Here is an 18463-nt window from a genome sequence, read left to right on the forward strand (position 1 = left end):
CCATATGTGCTCTTTTCCGTAAAAAGTTCCTGAAAAACAGTTAGTGGTTGAGTCATAAACACTCAATAATGGTAAATACATTGCAAGAGGTTTGCTCAGTTCTGAGTGTGTAGCCAACACATCCCTGAACTATTGTCTTAAGTGGCAGAAACTGATGGCTTTTTGACTGACTCTGCAGAGAGGCATAGATGAGGCTATAAAGACCGTGGTGACTGAGTTTGCTCCTCAGAGAATTAACTCACCCGAGTGAACAGTGCGGCCCAGGACAGCTGCCACTGCTGATGATCTACTGTGGATGAGAGAGGACTTAATTTTCCAGGACTGTCTTTTCAGCACCTTTCATCCGATGCAGGCACTCTAGGTTTCCTATCTGATGCCAGACACAAGACATCACTCTGCTTTATAAGTTGTAGAGAAGTAGCCTTGCAAACAGCTGAATAATTATACCATCTTTATGTTGGTAACTGAGCTAGGAATTTTTTAACCTTATCCCTCCAGTATTGTCAAGAGAGAATTCATTTTTTTATTTATTTAGGACATGCTCCATGGCAGATTCTCCTTTAATCACTGGAGATATCTATCTATATCTCTGCGCTGTGCTGATAAGTGGAGCACTGCAAATGCGCACAGAGCAGATGAGATGCATTTGGCCTCAAGGAGCTAAAAATCTGTAAAGAGGAGCCACGCGATTCAGGCGTCTGCAATTTCAGCCTGCCTCCCGCCAGCTGCCACCGCTTCCCATTCCCCTTCACCCTACCAGTGAACTTCACCGGGCAGTGAGAGCTCAGTGCCTCTCACATTCAGGCTTGCCGTGAATGCAATGGTTATCGTGGGGAATTGATCACAGGACAGCGATAACGTATTTCACTTCAAAGAAAAAAAAAAAATTGCTACAGTATTCCTTAGTTTGGTAGGGAGAAGAAAGCGTGTTTCCAGAAAGAGTTGAATGAAGGTCAGCATGGAAGTCAGGTAGACTATAAATAAGGAGCTCCCACTTTCAGGGCTCTTATGGGAAAGGAAGGGCAAGACAAAAGAGATGCTAAAAACTAAGGTTGTGAGGTGGGGCAGCATGAAGAGGGCGGGTATCTCAAGGGTCATGGGAGCTATTTGCAAGCATGTTTACCTATGGTGCTGATCCCAGGCTTTGGGAAGTTAATGTGCAAATACTTATACTTATTAGCATCTGGGTATCATCTTGGGTCCAGAGCAGGGTGGAGAGAAGAGCTGGGATCCTGCAGCCACTTCAGCTAATGGTTGTCTCCCCTGCTTCAACTTTGCTGCCATCTGACCAGTTTCTTCGCTCGGCACCTCTCCAGGGAGACAGACAGAACAAAGTTCTGGAAAGTGTCTGGAAATCGAGTTGGGAGTATTTAAATATTTGGGCAAGGTCTGCCGAGGGGTTAGGAAGGTAGTCCCAGGAGCCAGACTTACATAAACAAACTGGCTTTGATATGACTAAAGCATATTCAGAACATGTTCCTGCCTGGGATCAAATCCCTGGCTACTTTTTGTATCCACATGGCATATCTATACAGAGTGCTAGGGCAACAGCATTCCTGGAAGGCCAAAGCTCAAGAGCTAGATTTAATTTCTGAGCCATGTAGAGACATTTTGCGCTGTTCTCGGGCACCTTTTGGAATTCCAGAGTGAGTTAAATTGCCTCTACAGATGTAACCAGAGCGAGTGGAGAATTAGGGGCAGAGACACAGATGGAAAACAGCATGTCCAGAATGAGAATTTTTGGTTAAAGTCTCCAGGAGAGTGAAATCTACTCGCTCGGTGCCTTTTGGCCTGGGCATATCTAAGACGAGATTCTCAGCTGGAGTAGAAATGTAGCTTCCAGTCAAGGAAGCTGTATCAGCATTTAATGCCAATGAACTTTGCCCCTGCCAAAGTTGAGGTCTTTTTCATTGAAAGCACGTCACATTTAGGAAAGTACCTCTGAGTTTTCTTACTTATTTTTTTGGCTCCAAGAAAAATGGGAGTGATAGTGAAAGATGTTCTTTACTCTAATCAGTGCCCAAATGTTCTGGTTATGAGTCGAAAATGAAACCGTGCAAAGAATGCATTGTCTCACCCATATTTATGCAAATTTTACCCTGTTGGGCAATTGCTGTGGTGTGGGGGTGAAAAATAAAGAATAACTTGAAACATGCTATTGGTCACATCCTAACATACTAGCTTTTTCTAGATTAGAATACAGAAATCGTATGGCACTTTGACAGATCAGTCAGAGTTAATTGCCTGATCCCATCTTATTGATAGCAGTGGTATCTTTGCATTAACTTCACGTTGGATCAGCTCCTGAATTTGCTACAGCACTTCCTTATTTCCTGTGGGATTGGAAATTTCTCTTTGACCCATGAGACTAAAAATGTTTATTTTATTGATTGCTCAGTGAAGAGAGATTAGAGCTACCTGTGGTTGTGAGAAGTAGTAGATCCTCCGACGATGTAAGAGTTCATAAGTCTCAGTTTAAGAAGCACTAGTAATGCTGATAAAATATGATACTGCTGATACAGTAAACGAGCCCTACAGCTTGGATTTACTCCAACAGAAAAGCCTCTCTGTAATACCAGAGCGGCAGAGGGAGCTTTTCTAGTACAGGGGATGCAACTTTTTTATTGCCGAAAGAAAAATCTGAAGAATTTGGTGTGATATGGGCAGAATTTTCCTTTTCCTAATGAAAAGCACAGATGTTCAAGTAGGATGTTTATGAAATACCAGCTGACCGGGCGGGCAGGCCAGCATGTTGCTCGTTCTTAGCTCACATCTGTTTTGCACTGTTGATGAGTGTAGCTTGGTGTAATCTTTTTAAAATCAATAGTCATCTGAAAATGTTGGGCTCCTGTTGGGTAAAGGTGCTGGGGAGGTAGTGCAAGGTGGGCTCTGGAGGACCTGCTCGATGGAGCCTTGTCAAAGGGGGCCATCTACTGGGCCCTGGCCCCATGCCTGGGGCAAAATGACAGAGGAGGGACCTCAGGTACAGTTCGGCAGGGACAGTCCTCAGAGAAATGGTCAAAGATTTTCAGGACGAAAATTCCTGATTTAAAAAGTCAGTTTGTCAAAACCAAGGCTTTTTGCAGGCTTGTTTGCAAACATTGAGATGTTTGATGTTTCACACAGTGAAATCTGGGGAAGCTTCAAAACTGCCAAAGGTTTTTACTTTTATTTAAGGGGGAGAAAGTGTGATGGTATTAACTAATTAAGGGGAAGACTTCTCTTTTCTGGTTTAATGGAGGGGGGGCTTTTTCTTTCAAAATGTAAGCAAATAATAGGAAAAAAAAAATGAAATTGTCAAAATAAAAAGGGAACATTTTTACTGAATGAAATTGTTTTTACCTGGTTTCTGATGCCCACAAAGTTTTGCATGTGACATTTCGTCCTGTAGAACAGCAGAAAAAAAATTGCATATAAAAAGCATTATATGAACAGGAAACAATTTTGTGACCCTGTTTATTTATCAACAGTGAATTTCTAGATTCTCAGTTCAGCATCCTTTACAAAGAGACTCTATAGGCCAGAGAGATGTTTACTGCTGTGCTGTAAGATAATACCCTGACTGTTATTTATTCTGGAAAGAAGAATAGGAAAGGTCTAACCTTTACCTGTAAAGCACTGAAGAGAGTAAAAACAGAGAGCAGACTTGATATTTTTCTTATCAATTTATTCCTCTTAAGTTTCTCTACTTGCTCTAGCAAGAAAGTCAAGCAGACAGACAGACGGACAGTGCAACTGCAGTCGCAGTAATCGGAGCACATATGCAGCAAGTAACAAGTAGTAGGGGTTAAGTACTCCCCAGTATGCACCTTCACATGGTGCAGTGGTTTAAATGTAAATCCTCCCTTGATTAAATATTTCTGAAGCTTAGAAGTGGAAAAAAACAAAGCAACAACTCAAACACAGAGCAGAGAGGCACAAGTGCACCCTGGGATGGCTGAATTGTGGGTGGGAGGGAGGGAGGGAGGGAGAGCACACGTGGTCCCGCGGGAGGGATGCGCCGGGCTGTGCTGGTGGTGCAGCGAGGGGTGTTTCCATGTCCTGCCAAGGGCCGCATCACAGAGCGTGGCAGGAGGAAGGGCTAGAAGGAAAGGCAGTGGAGGTGGCCGTTTTGACATGCCTAGATGACTTTCCAACTTGAGCAATAAGTGCAACAGCCGTGGAAAACATGACTGTTTTCTTGAAACAATACAGTGATGGCCTTGAGGTGGGTGGGTTTGAGGGTGTTTCCACCCCAACGAGGCAGGAGAACCCCTCACTTCCCCACTGCCTGCTCTGTCTGTGCTGGTATCATAAGTAACACCTCTCCAGCTTCGCTTTCCATGGGATCCTCACTGTCTTCCTGGGCAAGAAAGGCTGACCACAGCTGTCATGTGGGCATACTGAGTAACTGCCTCATGGGACATTGTCATTGGCACAAAATTCTTGCAGGGTTGGGGTTTTTTTCCTTTTTCTTAAAATGGTAAACTATACAGTGAAGTCTCTGTGCGAGTCTCACGTTTATAACTGAGTGTGAGCTGACACAAGTTGTTAATTCACCTTATTCATGTCATAGTGCAATGGTGGTGGAGCCTACTTCAGAGAACTTTCATTCCCCTTATGCACAGAAATCGCTGGCAGACACAAACCAGGTGGTTTTGCCAACTTGCTGATGTGCATGCGTGAGGGTCAAAATAGAATTTGTAATTGTCTTTTGACATCTAGCCTATTGTGGCTATGTTATGCTGTGCATAGTAATGCACTGACTCTGCATAGCAATACGTTGACTAACCACAGTCATCTGGTAAAAAGATTGCAGCCTTCCATCTCCAGAAGACACACCGACGTGCAACTAATACTTAAAATAACAGAGATAGACAGTAGCTCTCCCAGCAAACTTTCGGCAGCGGAACCCTTACAACCTGCTAAGCAATTCAGTATATATGACTTAAATAGCTACAGCACGTGCTGTATAGCCTAATAAATGGCCTCAGTGTAGTACTTGATAAATATTTCTTACCATCACAAATTCACAAAGAAGGTGAGAGCAGATTACCAGGTCGGGATGGAGGTTGAGCTGAAGAGAGAGGGCCATGTTCTCAATGCTGAGCTATGCATGGCATAAGATTTCAACGTGAAGAGAGCAATTGCAGTTGTAGTGTGAGTTTTTGTTGGCTGACTCTATACTTTCCTAGAATAGGTGGATTATTCTGAAGCAGCAAACTGAAAAGGTTGCATGTTATTAAGCTTTCAGAGACCTGGAACAGAATTTTTGTGATGTGATGTAAAGCTAACGTGCCGTGGTATACATGCACACCAGTTCAAAGGCACAGTTGTGGGATGGGTGCTTTCTTCCCCCAAAGGCCATCTTGGTGACCTTGAGAGCTGAAAGCCTCTGTTGCTATAGTGTCAGCCACACTGTGAAAGGTTTGTATCTCTGCGGGTGAACCGCACACTGAAGAATTGCCCCTGCTAGACTCCATTTGCTTTTTCTGGGATTCTGGTGTAACTTGAGATATTCAGGGAAAAAAGATCCTGTTCATGCAATGCTATCACATACCGAGCTTTTGGGCTGGGCCTTCAGCAAGTAGAAATCATCTCAAGTTGCACTGTTAAAAAGGCTATTGTCCCTGTACTTGTCCTTGGCTACTTAGATGGTTCCAATGTTGCTTTAACACCTAATTCAGCATCTTCTTTTCCTTAATTTCCTCTCACTTTTCATTCTCAACATCTGCCTTCCGCACCTTTCCATTAACAATATCTGAGATGCCCACCTTAGTTTCTTGCCCTGTGCCTGTGCACAAGCTAACTTCTCTTTCCTCCATCAGGCTTTTCCTTGAGATCTTTCCTTGCTGTGGGGAATAGAGACCCACGTCCGTCTCTCCACTGTGCACTAGCAAGAGTGGTGTATGTTAGAGAGCTGTCTCCAAGAGCTGCTTCCGCATGTTCGAAGGCACGGTCATGCTCTGTGTCTGCACATTGGACAGACATGAATTGTTTTGTGTCCAAGTTTGAGAACAAGCTCTTTGGGACGAGGTGGGAATGGCCTACCACTCATAAACTAATAATAAACTTACAAAGCAACACATATTTTTCCAACTGCTGTTCTGAAAGGGAGGATGCAGCTCCAGCCAGTAAGGGTTAAAAAGCCTTCCTGGCTTATTGCTTTTCAGTCTGTGTAGACGGATTTGATGCCACTTTGGTGATCTTCCCCCCTCTCTCCTCTGGAGAATTAAAATACACGTACCCACATAATGCAGGCAGGCACACAAGCTGACCAGGAACACATGCCGACTCTCAACACTACTAAATCACATATGCTGTTGCTACTGTGCTTGCAGGAGGGAAAGCAATTACCAGGCTTGGAGTCAGCTTAATAGGAAGGGGGCAAGACTTGTAATAGTATTTTTCTGTGTAAGCACAAACACCCCCAAAAGCTGTGGCTGAGTTATAGGAATACAGTAAGCTTGCTGAGTAGGCAAGTGCTGTGTCAACAGGTAAAAGCTCTCAGTCCTGATAGTTTGTGAGCAGGGAAGGCGATACATCAACCTGGACCTCACACAGATAACTTCTGCATTACTGCGAGGTGGGGAGAGCAGCTGAGTCCTCAGAGGGAGCTGGAAGGAGGACAGTTGCTGGCTAGCAAGAAGGCTTTGAGAAGGGGGAGCACTAGCTCTTCTGGGTTGACTTTTCAAAAGCCCCCATTTCGGCTTAACGTGTATCTCTAAGCCTGTGAATCAACTGATTTTCAGCGTGAGTTGGGCCTTTGATGCTTTTGAAATTGATGCTAATTTTGAAATCAGCCCCTTAATCTCTCGGGCAGGCTGTGGTACAGTACAGGTGCCGAGCTCTGGGCGTGTGCATAGTCCCAACTGACTTCTCTGCCTGCTCTGGCATTAACCGCAGTCGTTACCTTTCCTAAAGACAAAAATCCAGCGCCTTTCAGTGGGACTCCTCCTGCGCTTGAAATGATGCAGCCTGCTGAATCGAGAGGCTAATCACTTAGACCTTAATCCTGCAAATGTTTACCCATGTGCTTTAGCTCTGTTACTGGAATAGTCCAGCTGACTTTGGTGGATGACACATACTAGTAGTGCTAAGCACTTGCGTAAGGCCTGGCAGGACCATAGCTCTGGTCCTTCTCGGTTTCCCATCCATGAAATGAGTTTAATATCCTGCTGTGGTTGTTTTCTCTGGAAAGGTTTGGGTTTGGGGTCACTTACTTGTTCAACCAAACATATTTACTTGATTTTCTTATTGTAACTAAGGAGCTATAAGACTTTGAAGGAGAAGACTCCTCATGGTCCCTGCTTTGACAAGCCCTCAATCAAATTGGTGAAAAATATGCCCATTCTAAAACAATAAATAGAACAGATTACACAGAAAAATACCTTTCTAGTTCCACAGCTCAGCCTTCCCATGTCAAGTGTCAGCCGAGAGCAAGTATTTCCAGTTCAGCAGCTCAGCCACTTATATAAGGAAAGGACTGTAAAAGAATAGCTAGACCTTATCACTTGTCAGAAAACTCTTCAGTGACTTGATTTTTCTTTATAAAATGTAATAGCTGTCAGAGGTAGAGAATATATATCTCTTCTCAACTGGCAGCCAAGGGTAGCTGCAAAGGGCAAGCAGTGTGGATACTCATAAATGTGTGATTACAGGCATTTCTGCTGAAGGAGAGAGGAATATTGATGCAATATTCGTCATTTTTATTGGCTTAATATTCTTCTTTCGTAGCACCATATCCAAACTGCTACATCTTTCTTCACATACAGTAGTTGTCCATCTAAGATAACTCTGTTGCTCTTCCATTTCTAATCCAATGCTCTCCAGCTCCTTGTGGAAAGCCAGAATATGAGGGTTCGCTGTCATACACCTTCCCTGTCGAAAAGATCCCTGCCCCTGCCAGGATTGCTTTCAGCTTCCAGATTGCTGTGCAATAGCTTCCCCTCCTTCACTATCATCTGCCCTGTTTCAGGTGTCAATGCTTTAGGATAGCAGGGGCCTCTCGAGATGTATTTTTCACTGTGAAACATGTGAACAACATGGTCTTGTGTCCTCTTCAGGGCACGCCAGGATCCTGTGATGATAGCCCAGGGAAAGTCTGTGTGATGGTAACTTGTTCGTGAATGCAGCACCCCAAGGTGTTCTTTAATGGAGGAGATGATTGATAGCTTTTCAGTTACAAGTCTTGGGAGCGAGGTGGTGAGTTGCAGCTTGTGAATGCTGACAGAGAGGCTTTGGGACAGACAAGCTGAAGGGAACCCACCAGTGCTCCTTTAGCACTGTGAAAAATAAGTAAGGCAAACAATGTCCTTGGAAGGCAACTGTTGTCAGTATCTGCTCTACCTTGCCCTGGGTAAGAAGCGATGCTGAGGCTAGGGAGCAAATGGCTCCATCACAGACTAAGACCGGATTAATCAGCTGTTCCCTGGACTGGACCGGCCAGAGCGAGAGAACAGAGAGGAGACTCCATGGGAAAGGGATCTCTCTCCTTTTAAAGTGCACAATCAAGAAGTTAAGAGATGGATTCTTTTTTCTCCGTGGCATTTTTGTTCCTGTTGGGGCTGTTTCCACCATTAAGCCTAATTACTTAGCTTTTTATGTGCTATCCATTTCTTTTCATCATTTTAAAAACTTCAGTTGCCATAACAACATAATGCAATCAGTGAAACATAGCAGCTATTTTCTGTAGTCAAGGTCTGTGCACTGTCAAGGATGTGAGCCATTTAAGCATATCTTCACCATCCCCCTTCCTCCGTCCTCTTTCTCGTGCTCTCTTTTTCTCCCTAAACAAGCTCATAACAGGAAGGAGAAACCATCAGGAATAATTAGGCACAATAGCAGAGCAAATCCCAATCGTACTCATGCAGTCTAGTCTAATGAACTTCTAGCACTAATCTTGGAAGTGTTGATGTTCCTTTTTAATCACTTTTTTGATGTCATAGATAGATTAGCTGCAGCAGGACCTTGATAATCCACGCTAGAGTCAGGAGACCCAGTGCTTATTCAGAGAAAGAAAAGAAAACCAAAAGCTTTACATGCTCTGCTCATTTTTTCTTTGTTCCTCAGTTTCAAATGCTTATTGAGGATATATGCCCATTGTACCGTATTAGTAAATAGAACGGAGTGTATTTTGTAGATTCATGGGATTTAATCATGAAAAGTCATAGCATCTATTATTAAATCATTGCTGGAGGGCTGGGAGAAACCACCACGTTTTTGTGTGGGTGGTGAGACTTGCAACAAAGCATAGTATAACTGCTGGGCTTCTACTGCACACATATATAAAAAGCAGTCTGAAAATAAATCTGGCAGTCTGGTTCAGTGCTATTCTAAGCAGTGTGAATATAATATCTATCCACAATGTCTTACTCACTCCTTGACCTCCATGAAGGCTTTCCTGGAATAGCAACGAGTGAGTTTCCAAGCCTGGGATTTGGCTTAAGCAGCTTCTATCTGGCGGAGGACTGAAGGGTGTGCTTTGCCTTTACGGAGCGAGTCTGCCACGGGCAGTCTTCTGGTGGCTTCCGAGTCGATCGTTGCCCATTCACTCTCTCCACTTGTGTGCTTGTGTTTCAGCACTTTGTCCAAGCAAAGGAAGAACGTCATCAGCTGTGTCACCGTGCATGACTCCCCCTACTCCGATTCCTCCAGCAACAACAGCCCTTACGCCGTGCAGCATCGCGCAGGGCAGAATAACGGGAACACTTACGACACCAAAGGGGTTCCAGAGACTCACTGCAGTGGGAACCCCCGAACGATCATCGTGCCACCACTGAAAACCCAGGCCAGTGAGGTGTTGGTAGAGTGCGATAGCCTGGCACCAGGTAAATTGCACCTCTTCCGTCAAGAAAATTAGTAAGAAATAAATGATTTATCTTGGAAGAATCTCATTGTTCGGTTTCATTTTGTTTGTTTGTTTGTTTTGTTTTCCAAAGAAACCGTGCTCCTGCCCTTCTCTCAAGTGACACATCTGTTCTTGGGAGCCATATTGCATTATTTATGTGCCCTGGTACACTCAGGAGTCACGGGGGCATGTGTCGTTCCCAGTTACTTCTGTATAAACCCAAGAACAGAATGCAGTCTTTAGCTCAACATTTGACATGAAAGGCTCCCAAATGCAAGTGTGAACCTTTGCTGCCTTGCCCTTCCATAGGTTTACTTTAAAACGGGTAAGACCTTGAAAACACATGTGCATTTTCATCCAAACTTGTTGACATTTCTGGGAAGAACGTTTCCCCAGGATCTTCATTATGGACTGGTGAGGTTTGCTCATCCAGAGCCTCCGCAATGCTAGGTAGTATGATGTGTTGAAAAGGGGCTTATAGTGGAAGTCTGGCCCAAAGCAATTGGCTTTGAGCTACTTGGCAGTCCTTTCTTTTGATGGAGTGCTGGTGAACACAAAGGCTCAGAGGGTGAGCTCCCCACTAGCTCCTTCTCCCTCCCTTCCTACTCACCATGAGGTCAGCCAAGCCAGGGCTTTTTTGTGCTGTGCACACTATACTTTCCTTCCTCTCCTCGGGATTTGTACCTGCATCGTACAGTTCTGCTGGCATCTTCTGAAGGATCTGTAAAGCCTTCTCCCGGCCCGGTTTGGGTCCAGATGTCAGGTCTGCTTGTCTGCCTCTAGGATAACGGGCTGGCCGTGTATTTGAAGCACTGCTGAGATATGCTGTTAATTAAGAGAAGTCATTTTCTTATCCTGCTTCTGTTGTATGTCTCCTCCCAAAAGCCACTCTGGAGGAGATTCAGTGAGGAAAAGGTAGGGTGAGCAATTAAAGAATGTGATGTAAGCTACAAATGTGTTTCCTTTCCTGGCACAGTCACCACCAGTCACCACTCATCCTCCTACAAGTCCAAGTCCTCCAGCACCGTGACCTCCACCAGCGGTCACTCTTCAGGGAGCTCGTCTGGAGCCGTTGCCTATAGGCAGCAGCGACCAGGAGCACATTTCCAGCAGCAGCAGCCTCTTAATCTAAGTCAGGTAAGTCAACCAAGACAAATTTTGGTGGTGCGTCATCCAGCTGTAACCTACCACTCCTCCAGCATGGGCTGTCCAGTCTAACGATAGTTGGGCCCCATGTCGAGTTTGATCGACTTGTTTCAACTTCACTGCAGACCTTGATCTTTCAGCTCAGGCAGTAGAGGTAGTGCAGATCCCACCCCGGAGTGGGCTGGCGGTACTCTTACTGTGTGTTTTGAAGTCAGATAATCTAACAGTGTGTGTGTGAATAATGTGAGAGAAAAGGTGCAGTGGCTCAGACACAAAGGAGTGGAGCAGGACCATGTAGGATGGACTGAATTCTCCTTAGCTATAGGTAACCATGGGGAGAGTATCTTCCAAGTGAAGGGAGTGCATCAGCCCGGCTGCGGGATTGGGAGAGAAGTCCCCGTCAGATGTGACAAGGCAAAGCAGAGCCTCTGTGCATATACATGACCTCATGTAATGAGTTTCATCCATCCCGTGATAAACCTGGGCTGAGATCTGCGCAAATCTCATTACTTGGCAGCATGCAGTTCTCAAGATGTTTCATAGTCCGTGATCAAAACACCCACGGACTCCCCCGGAGCTTCAGTAAGTAATGCCCTTTTCATGTACTGCACCTGGGGCCTCTCTCTACTCTGGGGTGAGGTAATGAGAGTAGGGAAGTGACAGCACAGTTACCAACATTTCCAGAAGAGAAAGTCTGGAGAGCTCAGAGGACAGTGCTGGTTTGCATCCAGAGCTGGATATAAGCAGAACTGTTGGTTTGTTTGTTTGGGTTTTTTTAAGTAATTTTGGGGAAAAGAATGTCCCCTCCCCCTCAAAATGTAGTTGAAATTTAAAAATTCAAACAAACTTGAAATAAAAGTGAGTGAAAATGGAGGAAGTGGGCGAGATGCTGTTTCCAAGAGTGGGGGAGGTGTGGCTGCCGCATTTCAGACCACAAGGACAGCACAGGGAATGCTTACAAAGAGGATGAGAAGGCTTGGAAGAATAGACGGAAATAACATGAAGCATTGCCCTTCTTGCCTTCTACTTTATTGGTTATTTAATGCTCTGACTACAAATGACCAGGAAAACTCCTTGACATTATTGTGCAGTGCAAAAAAAACCTTAGAAAATCCCTGGAAAAGTACATTGCTCCTGTCCCACCGCAAGAAAATTGCCTGTGGGCAAGTAATTATAGCTGATTACATGAGGGTACCAGGCAGCTGCAGGATCTGATCGAGCCGAGGGTTTTATCTTTAAAAAATAAAGTAGTTATTCTACTAACTGAGGAAATGATAACCGGAAAGACCCAAACTGAACAAAAATAAATTGCCTGTTCCAGGCATAGTTGGGCAACTTCACTCCCCTGAGCTATCAGCGTACCACATTTTGTCAGCAGAGAGTTCACTAACAAAAGCCATGTGTTGTGCAAGCGACTGGACTTGTGGAAGATGTTCTTAGGAGCTGGGCATCCAAGGCTGGGTCTTCATGTTAGCTGTGCCAGCAGGTCGTGGCTCAAAGTGGGGGACTCCGTTGTCCTTTTGGGGGCCATTTTGGTGAATGTATGAAACTACAGGGTCTTCCTAGGCTTGGGAGGGACCCTTTGCCATCACCCGTTTCCAAGGGAAGACTGGTGGTGCTGAGGGTGTCAGGAGGAGCGCAAGGGACTTTCCTGAGGCCGTCCCGCTGTCACAGGGAGGCTCCCAGGCACCACTGAGGAGGTAAAGAGCCGTCTCTTGTCTTGTAACCGCTTATCACTGTTGCTGTCTTTATCCAGGCCCAGCAGCACATCACGACCGATCGCACAGGGAGTCACCGGAGACAGCAAGCCTACATCACTCCAACGATAGCTCAGGCCCCGTACTCTTTCCCGCACAATAGTCCCAGCCATGGTACAGTTCATCCTCACTTGGCCGCGGCTGCTGCTGCTCACCTGCCCACCCAACCCCACCTCTACACATACACCGCCCCTGCCGCCCTGGGCTCCACGGGCACCGTCGCACACCTGGTGGCCTCCCAAGGGTCTGCGCGGCACGCCGTGCAGCACACCACCTACCCCGCCAGCATCGTCCACCAGGTCCCTGTCAGCATGGGCCCGCGGGTTCTGCCCTCACCCACCATCCACCCGAGTCAGTACCAGGCTCAGTTTGCCCATCAGACCTATATCAGTGCTTCTCCAGCCTCCACAGTCTACACTGGATACCCACTGAGCCCCACCAAGGTCAACCAGTACCCTTACATCTAAACACTGGAATAAGGAGCGAGAGACGCACCCATCCCGGGGGAGTGAGGCGGCTGCTTTTGTACTGAAGAACATGACAAACTAACAATGCAATGGGAGGCTCATGTGAAACTTGAACGAAGGAGACTTTAAGGAAGAAACGAAAAAGAGGAAAGAAGGGGGAGAACCAATTCTACACTTTTTATTTAAAAAAAAAAAAAAGAAAATTGAAAAAAAGAACAGAAAAAAAAATAAACCACAAAAAATCAACCATTCTGCACCAAACTAGAGAGAGAGAAGCAGAAGGACCCTCCAGCGGGTCCTGTCTTGAAGAACTTCACCAATAGACTTTAAAAGGTTATTTTCATCCAATAGTGAGCTACATTTAGAAATTTGTTGTCCAGAACACCTAAAATGAAATCCATTAGGTTTTTAATCCAATAGGTATATGGATTAGGGATTTATCCAGCATTTCAAAGGGTTAATGCCACGTCTTCGCAGTGGTCTCTGTATCCCAAAGCATACATAATGTTTTGGGGTTTTTTTCTGGAAATAGAAAGTGGGTAAGGGAGACTGAGGGAGGAGGAGAAAATATTGTCCCAGTGCTCTAAATTCGGATCTAGCACTGCTATGGTTAAGAACACGTGGGCAAAACAGGCCACGCAGCACTGGTCGAGAGCAAAGGGGATGTTTCTCCCTTTCCTTGAACACACTGGATAAATCCCTGAGAAATGCTATTCCTAAATGAGATCTCATTAATAACGTATGTTGGATTTCAGTTGCGTTTCATTTTATTTTATTTGGAAAGTTTCCTATTCAATCCCTAGCCATTCTAGTATAGGAGGATACATTTTAGCTGCCCCCCCCCCCCGGTAGAATGTAGCACTATACAGGTCATATGCCGTTTTTACTATTTTGTGTTGAACTTCAACGATACCAATAGACTATTCCTCAATGTGATTGCACAAAGAAAAGTGATATAACATAGGCATGTAACAAATGTGATTGTCCAGGTATGTACGTGTGTGTGTGCGTGCGTGCGTGTGCGTGCAGATGCTGCCTTCTCTCTGTGGTGTGTTCCTCGGCACAGCCATTACAACTGTCACAGTCTTAGTTTTACATCATTCCCTCGTAGTGCCTTACCGAACTACAGACGCGGTTTAAGGGTTTACTTCCACTGGTACTCCTAGAAACTGACTGAGGCTAGTTGGAATTTACTCTCAGCTCTTTTCTTTTTTTTGGGTTATTATTGCCCATTTTCTTCTTCTGCTGGTGGTGGTTTGGGTTTTTTTTCCCACGTCGTCAATCTTAGCTCACTTGGCGAGGTGTTGGGGAGGCTCGTTGGGGTTGGAAGTGCGTCTAACTGGGTGTTTTGTCGAGCACTGGATGGGCTGGAAGTGACCAGGTCGGTTGTGAGACCCAGGGTGACTCCCAGAGGGTCTGGGGATTCATTTGTGGACTGGACTGTTTCTATCCTGTTGAAATAGCAGGTTTCCTCCCCAGAAACTGAATTCTCATTCTGCTGTTTGCTGACGTTCTCGGTGGACTGGGAGGACAGCGTCCTCCCAGGTTATCAGGTTGGTCCCGGTTGTGTGTCTGAAACAGGAACAAAACTTTAGCCCATGAAAGGGGGAAACGCTAGTTGTTGCCAACATCTCTCACTACATCTGTTGATGGGAGGGGGTCGGGAAAGGGCTGGAGTCCCAAAGCAAGCATGAGAAAATCCAGTTGAAAGAGTCAAACTCAGGTTTCTTAAGTGAAAAGAGTATTGTAATACATTGGGCCTTACCCACTCTGTCGTAGCTGTGACAGTGTGCGCTTCCCCTCCTCCCTTCTCACCTACGCCCCGAAAGATTGCCCACAGCGGCAGAGTGACCCTGGAACCGGAGAGCACAGTGGTCCTGTGGGTCCTCCACGCTGAGGAACGCTACGTGGTCATCTTGTTTTCTGACAGGTTTCTAAAGAGAGTCTTTCCTATAGTTGGGTTTGGTTCAGAGGGGAGTTTCGCTGGTTACGGCAGTTGCACTGGTGCATCAATATTTGGAAGTGTCTCTAGAGTACCTATGTCTGCGGATGGCCTGGGGAGGAAGGAGAGAAGAGAGTGTGATAGAACGTTTCCATGTTTTCATGAAAGCTGAAGTCTACGTGGCTGCTCGGTTCCACTCTACGTTTCCCCGTAACTAGAGCATGAAGTATTCAGGTATTTCACAAGGTGCTGGAAAAGAGCAGGTTCGTCGGCAGGGTGGCGAGGGATGGGTTCCCTGGGTGGCAGTAAGGAAGGAGGTTCTCTCACGTGGGAAAAGCTGACAGAAAGACAAGCACAAATATATTGTCTTGCGGTAAGTGCTTGGCTGGTCTGGAAGAAGAAGGGATCCCGCTATGCATAGGCTGTTCAACAAGGCTGTTGTCTTCTGGCAAACCACCAAATAACCTCCCTGGTTGCCAGCTCTGGTTCCTGGGCTACCCTTGCACAGTTTTCTTCTCCTGCCTGTCTTTCATTCCAGCTCAATATACTGTAGATGAGGATGCGATCTCCCAGCAGCCTATGCACCTTACCCCCCCTTCCTTTGGAAAGACAACACGTCCCCTTTCGTCTGAGGCAGGAAAATAAAGCCCTGCCCTCTCTGTTGCATTCCTCTCCTCTCCCACCAGTTTGGGAGCGAGAGCGTCATGCTGCTTGTGTCATGAAAAGGAAAGATAATGTTATTTTATTGTACGGTTGTTATGATTATGATTATTATTTTATTATTATTATATTTTACTCTGGGTTTTAATTGCACACGCATTCCTTAATCTTTGTGGTTTTTTTTCTCTTAGTGTTGTTATTGTTGTTAATTTTATTTCTCTTCATCAGTAGCATCAGAAGGGTTGCTATGTTTGTGAAAACTGCAGGAGGAAGGGGGAAACAAGAATGTCCCGAGGATGAAAACTCTGCCTCTAACCTAAGGGGAGTGGGGCCGCTCTGTGAGAGCGGTTACAGCCTTGAGGGACAGGAGTTATCCTCCGTGACACATCTGCATTTCAGAATAAGTCCAGAAACATTCATTCAGAGACCAAAACCAAACAGCAACTAACATAATCATCTATCAGGAGAGCTGGATCAAAGGCAGGTAAGCACCTCGGTGCCCTAGGATCCAGCCCACCATCACTTTGTTTGATAGGAAGTTTCTATGAGATCAAGTCCTCAAGACCTATTTGTGCTCCAGGCCGTGATCATTGGGCCCTTTCGATGAACCCAAGGTCACGCTACGATTAAGAGTTTGGTTTTCCTAAAGGAAGAAGCAGATAGATGGCTCTCCAGAAACAGGGCTATCGGAGGAGCCGCAGCGGAGGCGTGAGCGCGGCTCTCAGTCCCGTCACTGGATAAAGGACACTGGTGCGCACGGACGGCGTTAGCTGGGTAAAGCACGTCCGCAGACGGGGCAGGGTTCCTCGCCTGCTCTTCCCCTCTCACTGAAGGTTGATCAGGTGTCCGCATGGCCAGGGTGCTTGGCTTGCATTTTCTTTTTTTGTCCCTGACGTAGATTTTCTCTTCTTTTATAATTATTTGTTGTGGAATTTTATTAAGCTATTCTGGTTGCTAGAGTTTAGGTATTTATGTTTTCATTTGTATCGCCTGCTCTGTTAGAATGGGGAGAAGCAGTAACTGAATTCAAACTCCATAAAAAAATGATAGGACTTCAGCAGAGACTTAAAGTTAATCATGCACTCGAGTGCTTTGCTAAAGAACAGACTTAAACCCTTCAAATTAATTACTTGTTTATATGCTCCTCTGGCCTAGGACTGGCGAAGCGTGGAAGGTTGCAATCTCAATCGCAGTAATGTTTTACTTGTATTAATTGCGTTTTCCCTGTGTAGCCATCTGACCTGCTCTCCCATGCAGGCTCGAATCTGATTTTGGGGGGGCGTTTGGCAGCGGAGCTGTTAGAATGGCAGATGCTGGCAGCGAGAAGGGGTGCAGTGCGTGCCGGAGGAGCCACCTTTCATGTTGTCCATCCTGGAGTTGCTGACCTGCCAGCCGTAGGTGGTCAGATGATCGCGGTGATGGGACGCTGTGATTGCAAGAGATGCACAGCACAACCATCAAATTGCTTTGATGGTGCAACACTGCGTGTTTTCTGGTGGTTATGGGGGAGCTGAGCAACACCTCCTCCCTCACACCTGTATAAAGGCATAGTATGGGACGGTTAGTCATAGGGGAAACACGGTCGTTTTAGCAGAAGCAGCAAAGGCTTTGCATGCTGTCGGTGCCACGTACATAATACCAGCCAGCTTGTTTTGCTCACGAAGTCCTTTGGAGAGGAAATGGGATTGGCGTGGCTGGGTTGGTGTTCTTCGCATGCGTGGGGTAAATGGCATGGAAACTTGAGAGGGGAGGCGAATGTTTAGAAACTGGAAGTTTTATGGGTGGCTTATGGCTGGCACAGTGAAAAAGCAGTCCCTTTCCCCATCATCTCGTCTTGCATTCTTCTCGTGCGGGAAGCAGAAGGCAGCACGGACGTTGCCGCTCCTCAGAGACGGATGTTCAAATTCCTGCTGTGAAACCAGAGTGCAGGAGGGAGCGGAGAGAACCGCTAACATGAACAGAATGGAAAACCCAGATGGAAGCACTTCTCACTGCAGACTGGGCCAAATCCAGTTGTTTGAGAGAGCAAATGCAATCGCATCTTCCTCAGCAGAGTTGTACCTGCTTGCACCCAACAAATTGGGCCTTGGCAGGTCTCTCTCTCTCTCTCTCTCTCGTAGTTTTGTCATAATACGTAAAACATTCCAAGAAAGGGACACTTCTGTCTGTGACATTTTTCCTTTTTTATACTTTCAGGGGATTATGTCTTGTAATTTGGTTTGAAGGCAGTTCTATTAGCAAACTTGAAGGGCGATAAACAGGTGGGGTTTTTAACCAAAGAAATTTTTTTTTTAAGAGAGAGAGAAAGAGACCCCTACCCACTCCAGAAATGAAATTAAGCCACGAGTCATGACCGCCAGGCAATGGGGATAAGCTGTGGAACTCCATCTTTCCTTTCTCTTCTTTTTCTTTTTCTCTCTCAGCTTTCTGTCATCATTTCGAGTAGCTAGCTTGATGAGCAGAGAAATTCACACTAAATATTGCTGCTATCCTAAACTGTAGGGGATGTCAAAAACTTTATTCTTCTCTCATTATTGTTCACATTGATTAAAGTGTTTCAGTGGCCACAATGCAGTGTGGAAATGGTGAGCTGCATAGTGGGGATAAGCTTCTGGATGCTCTGCATGCTTCTGTAGTGTCTCCTTCTCTGGATTTAGGATGC

General features: G+C 45.7%; 1 protein-coding gene across 2 annotated transcripts in view; it reads left to right on the plus strand.

Annotated features, from left to right (window-relative positions):
* HIPK2 (homeodomain interacting protein kinase 2) overlaps nt 1-18463 on the plus strand; it is a gene marked incomplete at its 3' end in the record, with an annotated part of 139393 nt that extends 120930 nt beyond the window's left edge. For both annotated transcript variants that reach the window (XM_076339831.1, XM_076339839.1), the window contains 3 exon segments: nt 9562-9809; nt 10806-10966; nt 12732-18463. In XM_076339831.1, the coding sequence (XP_076195946.1) occupies nt 9562-9809; nt 10806-10966; nt 12732-13199 (877 nt within the window).

The sequence above is a fragment of the Aptenodytes patagonicus genome, chromosome 1 (assembly GCF_965638725.1).
Source record: "Aptenodytes patagonicus chromosome 1, bAptPat1.pri.cur, whole genome shotgun sequence".
NCBI lineage: Eukaryota > Metazoa > Chordata > Aves > Sphenisciformes > Spheniscidae > Aptenodytes > Aptenodytes patagonicus.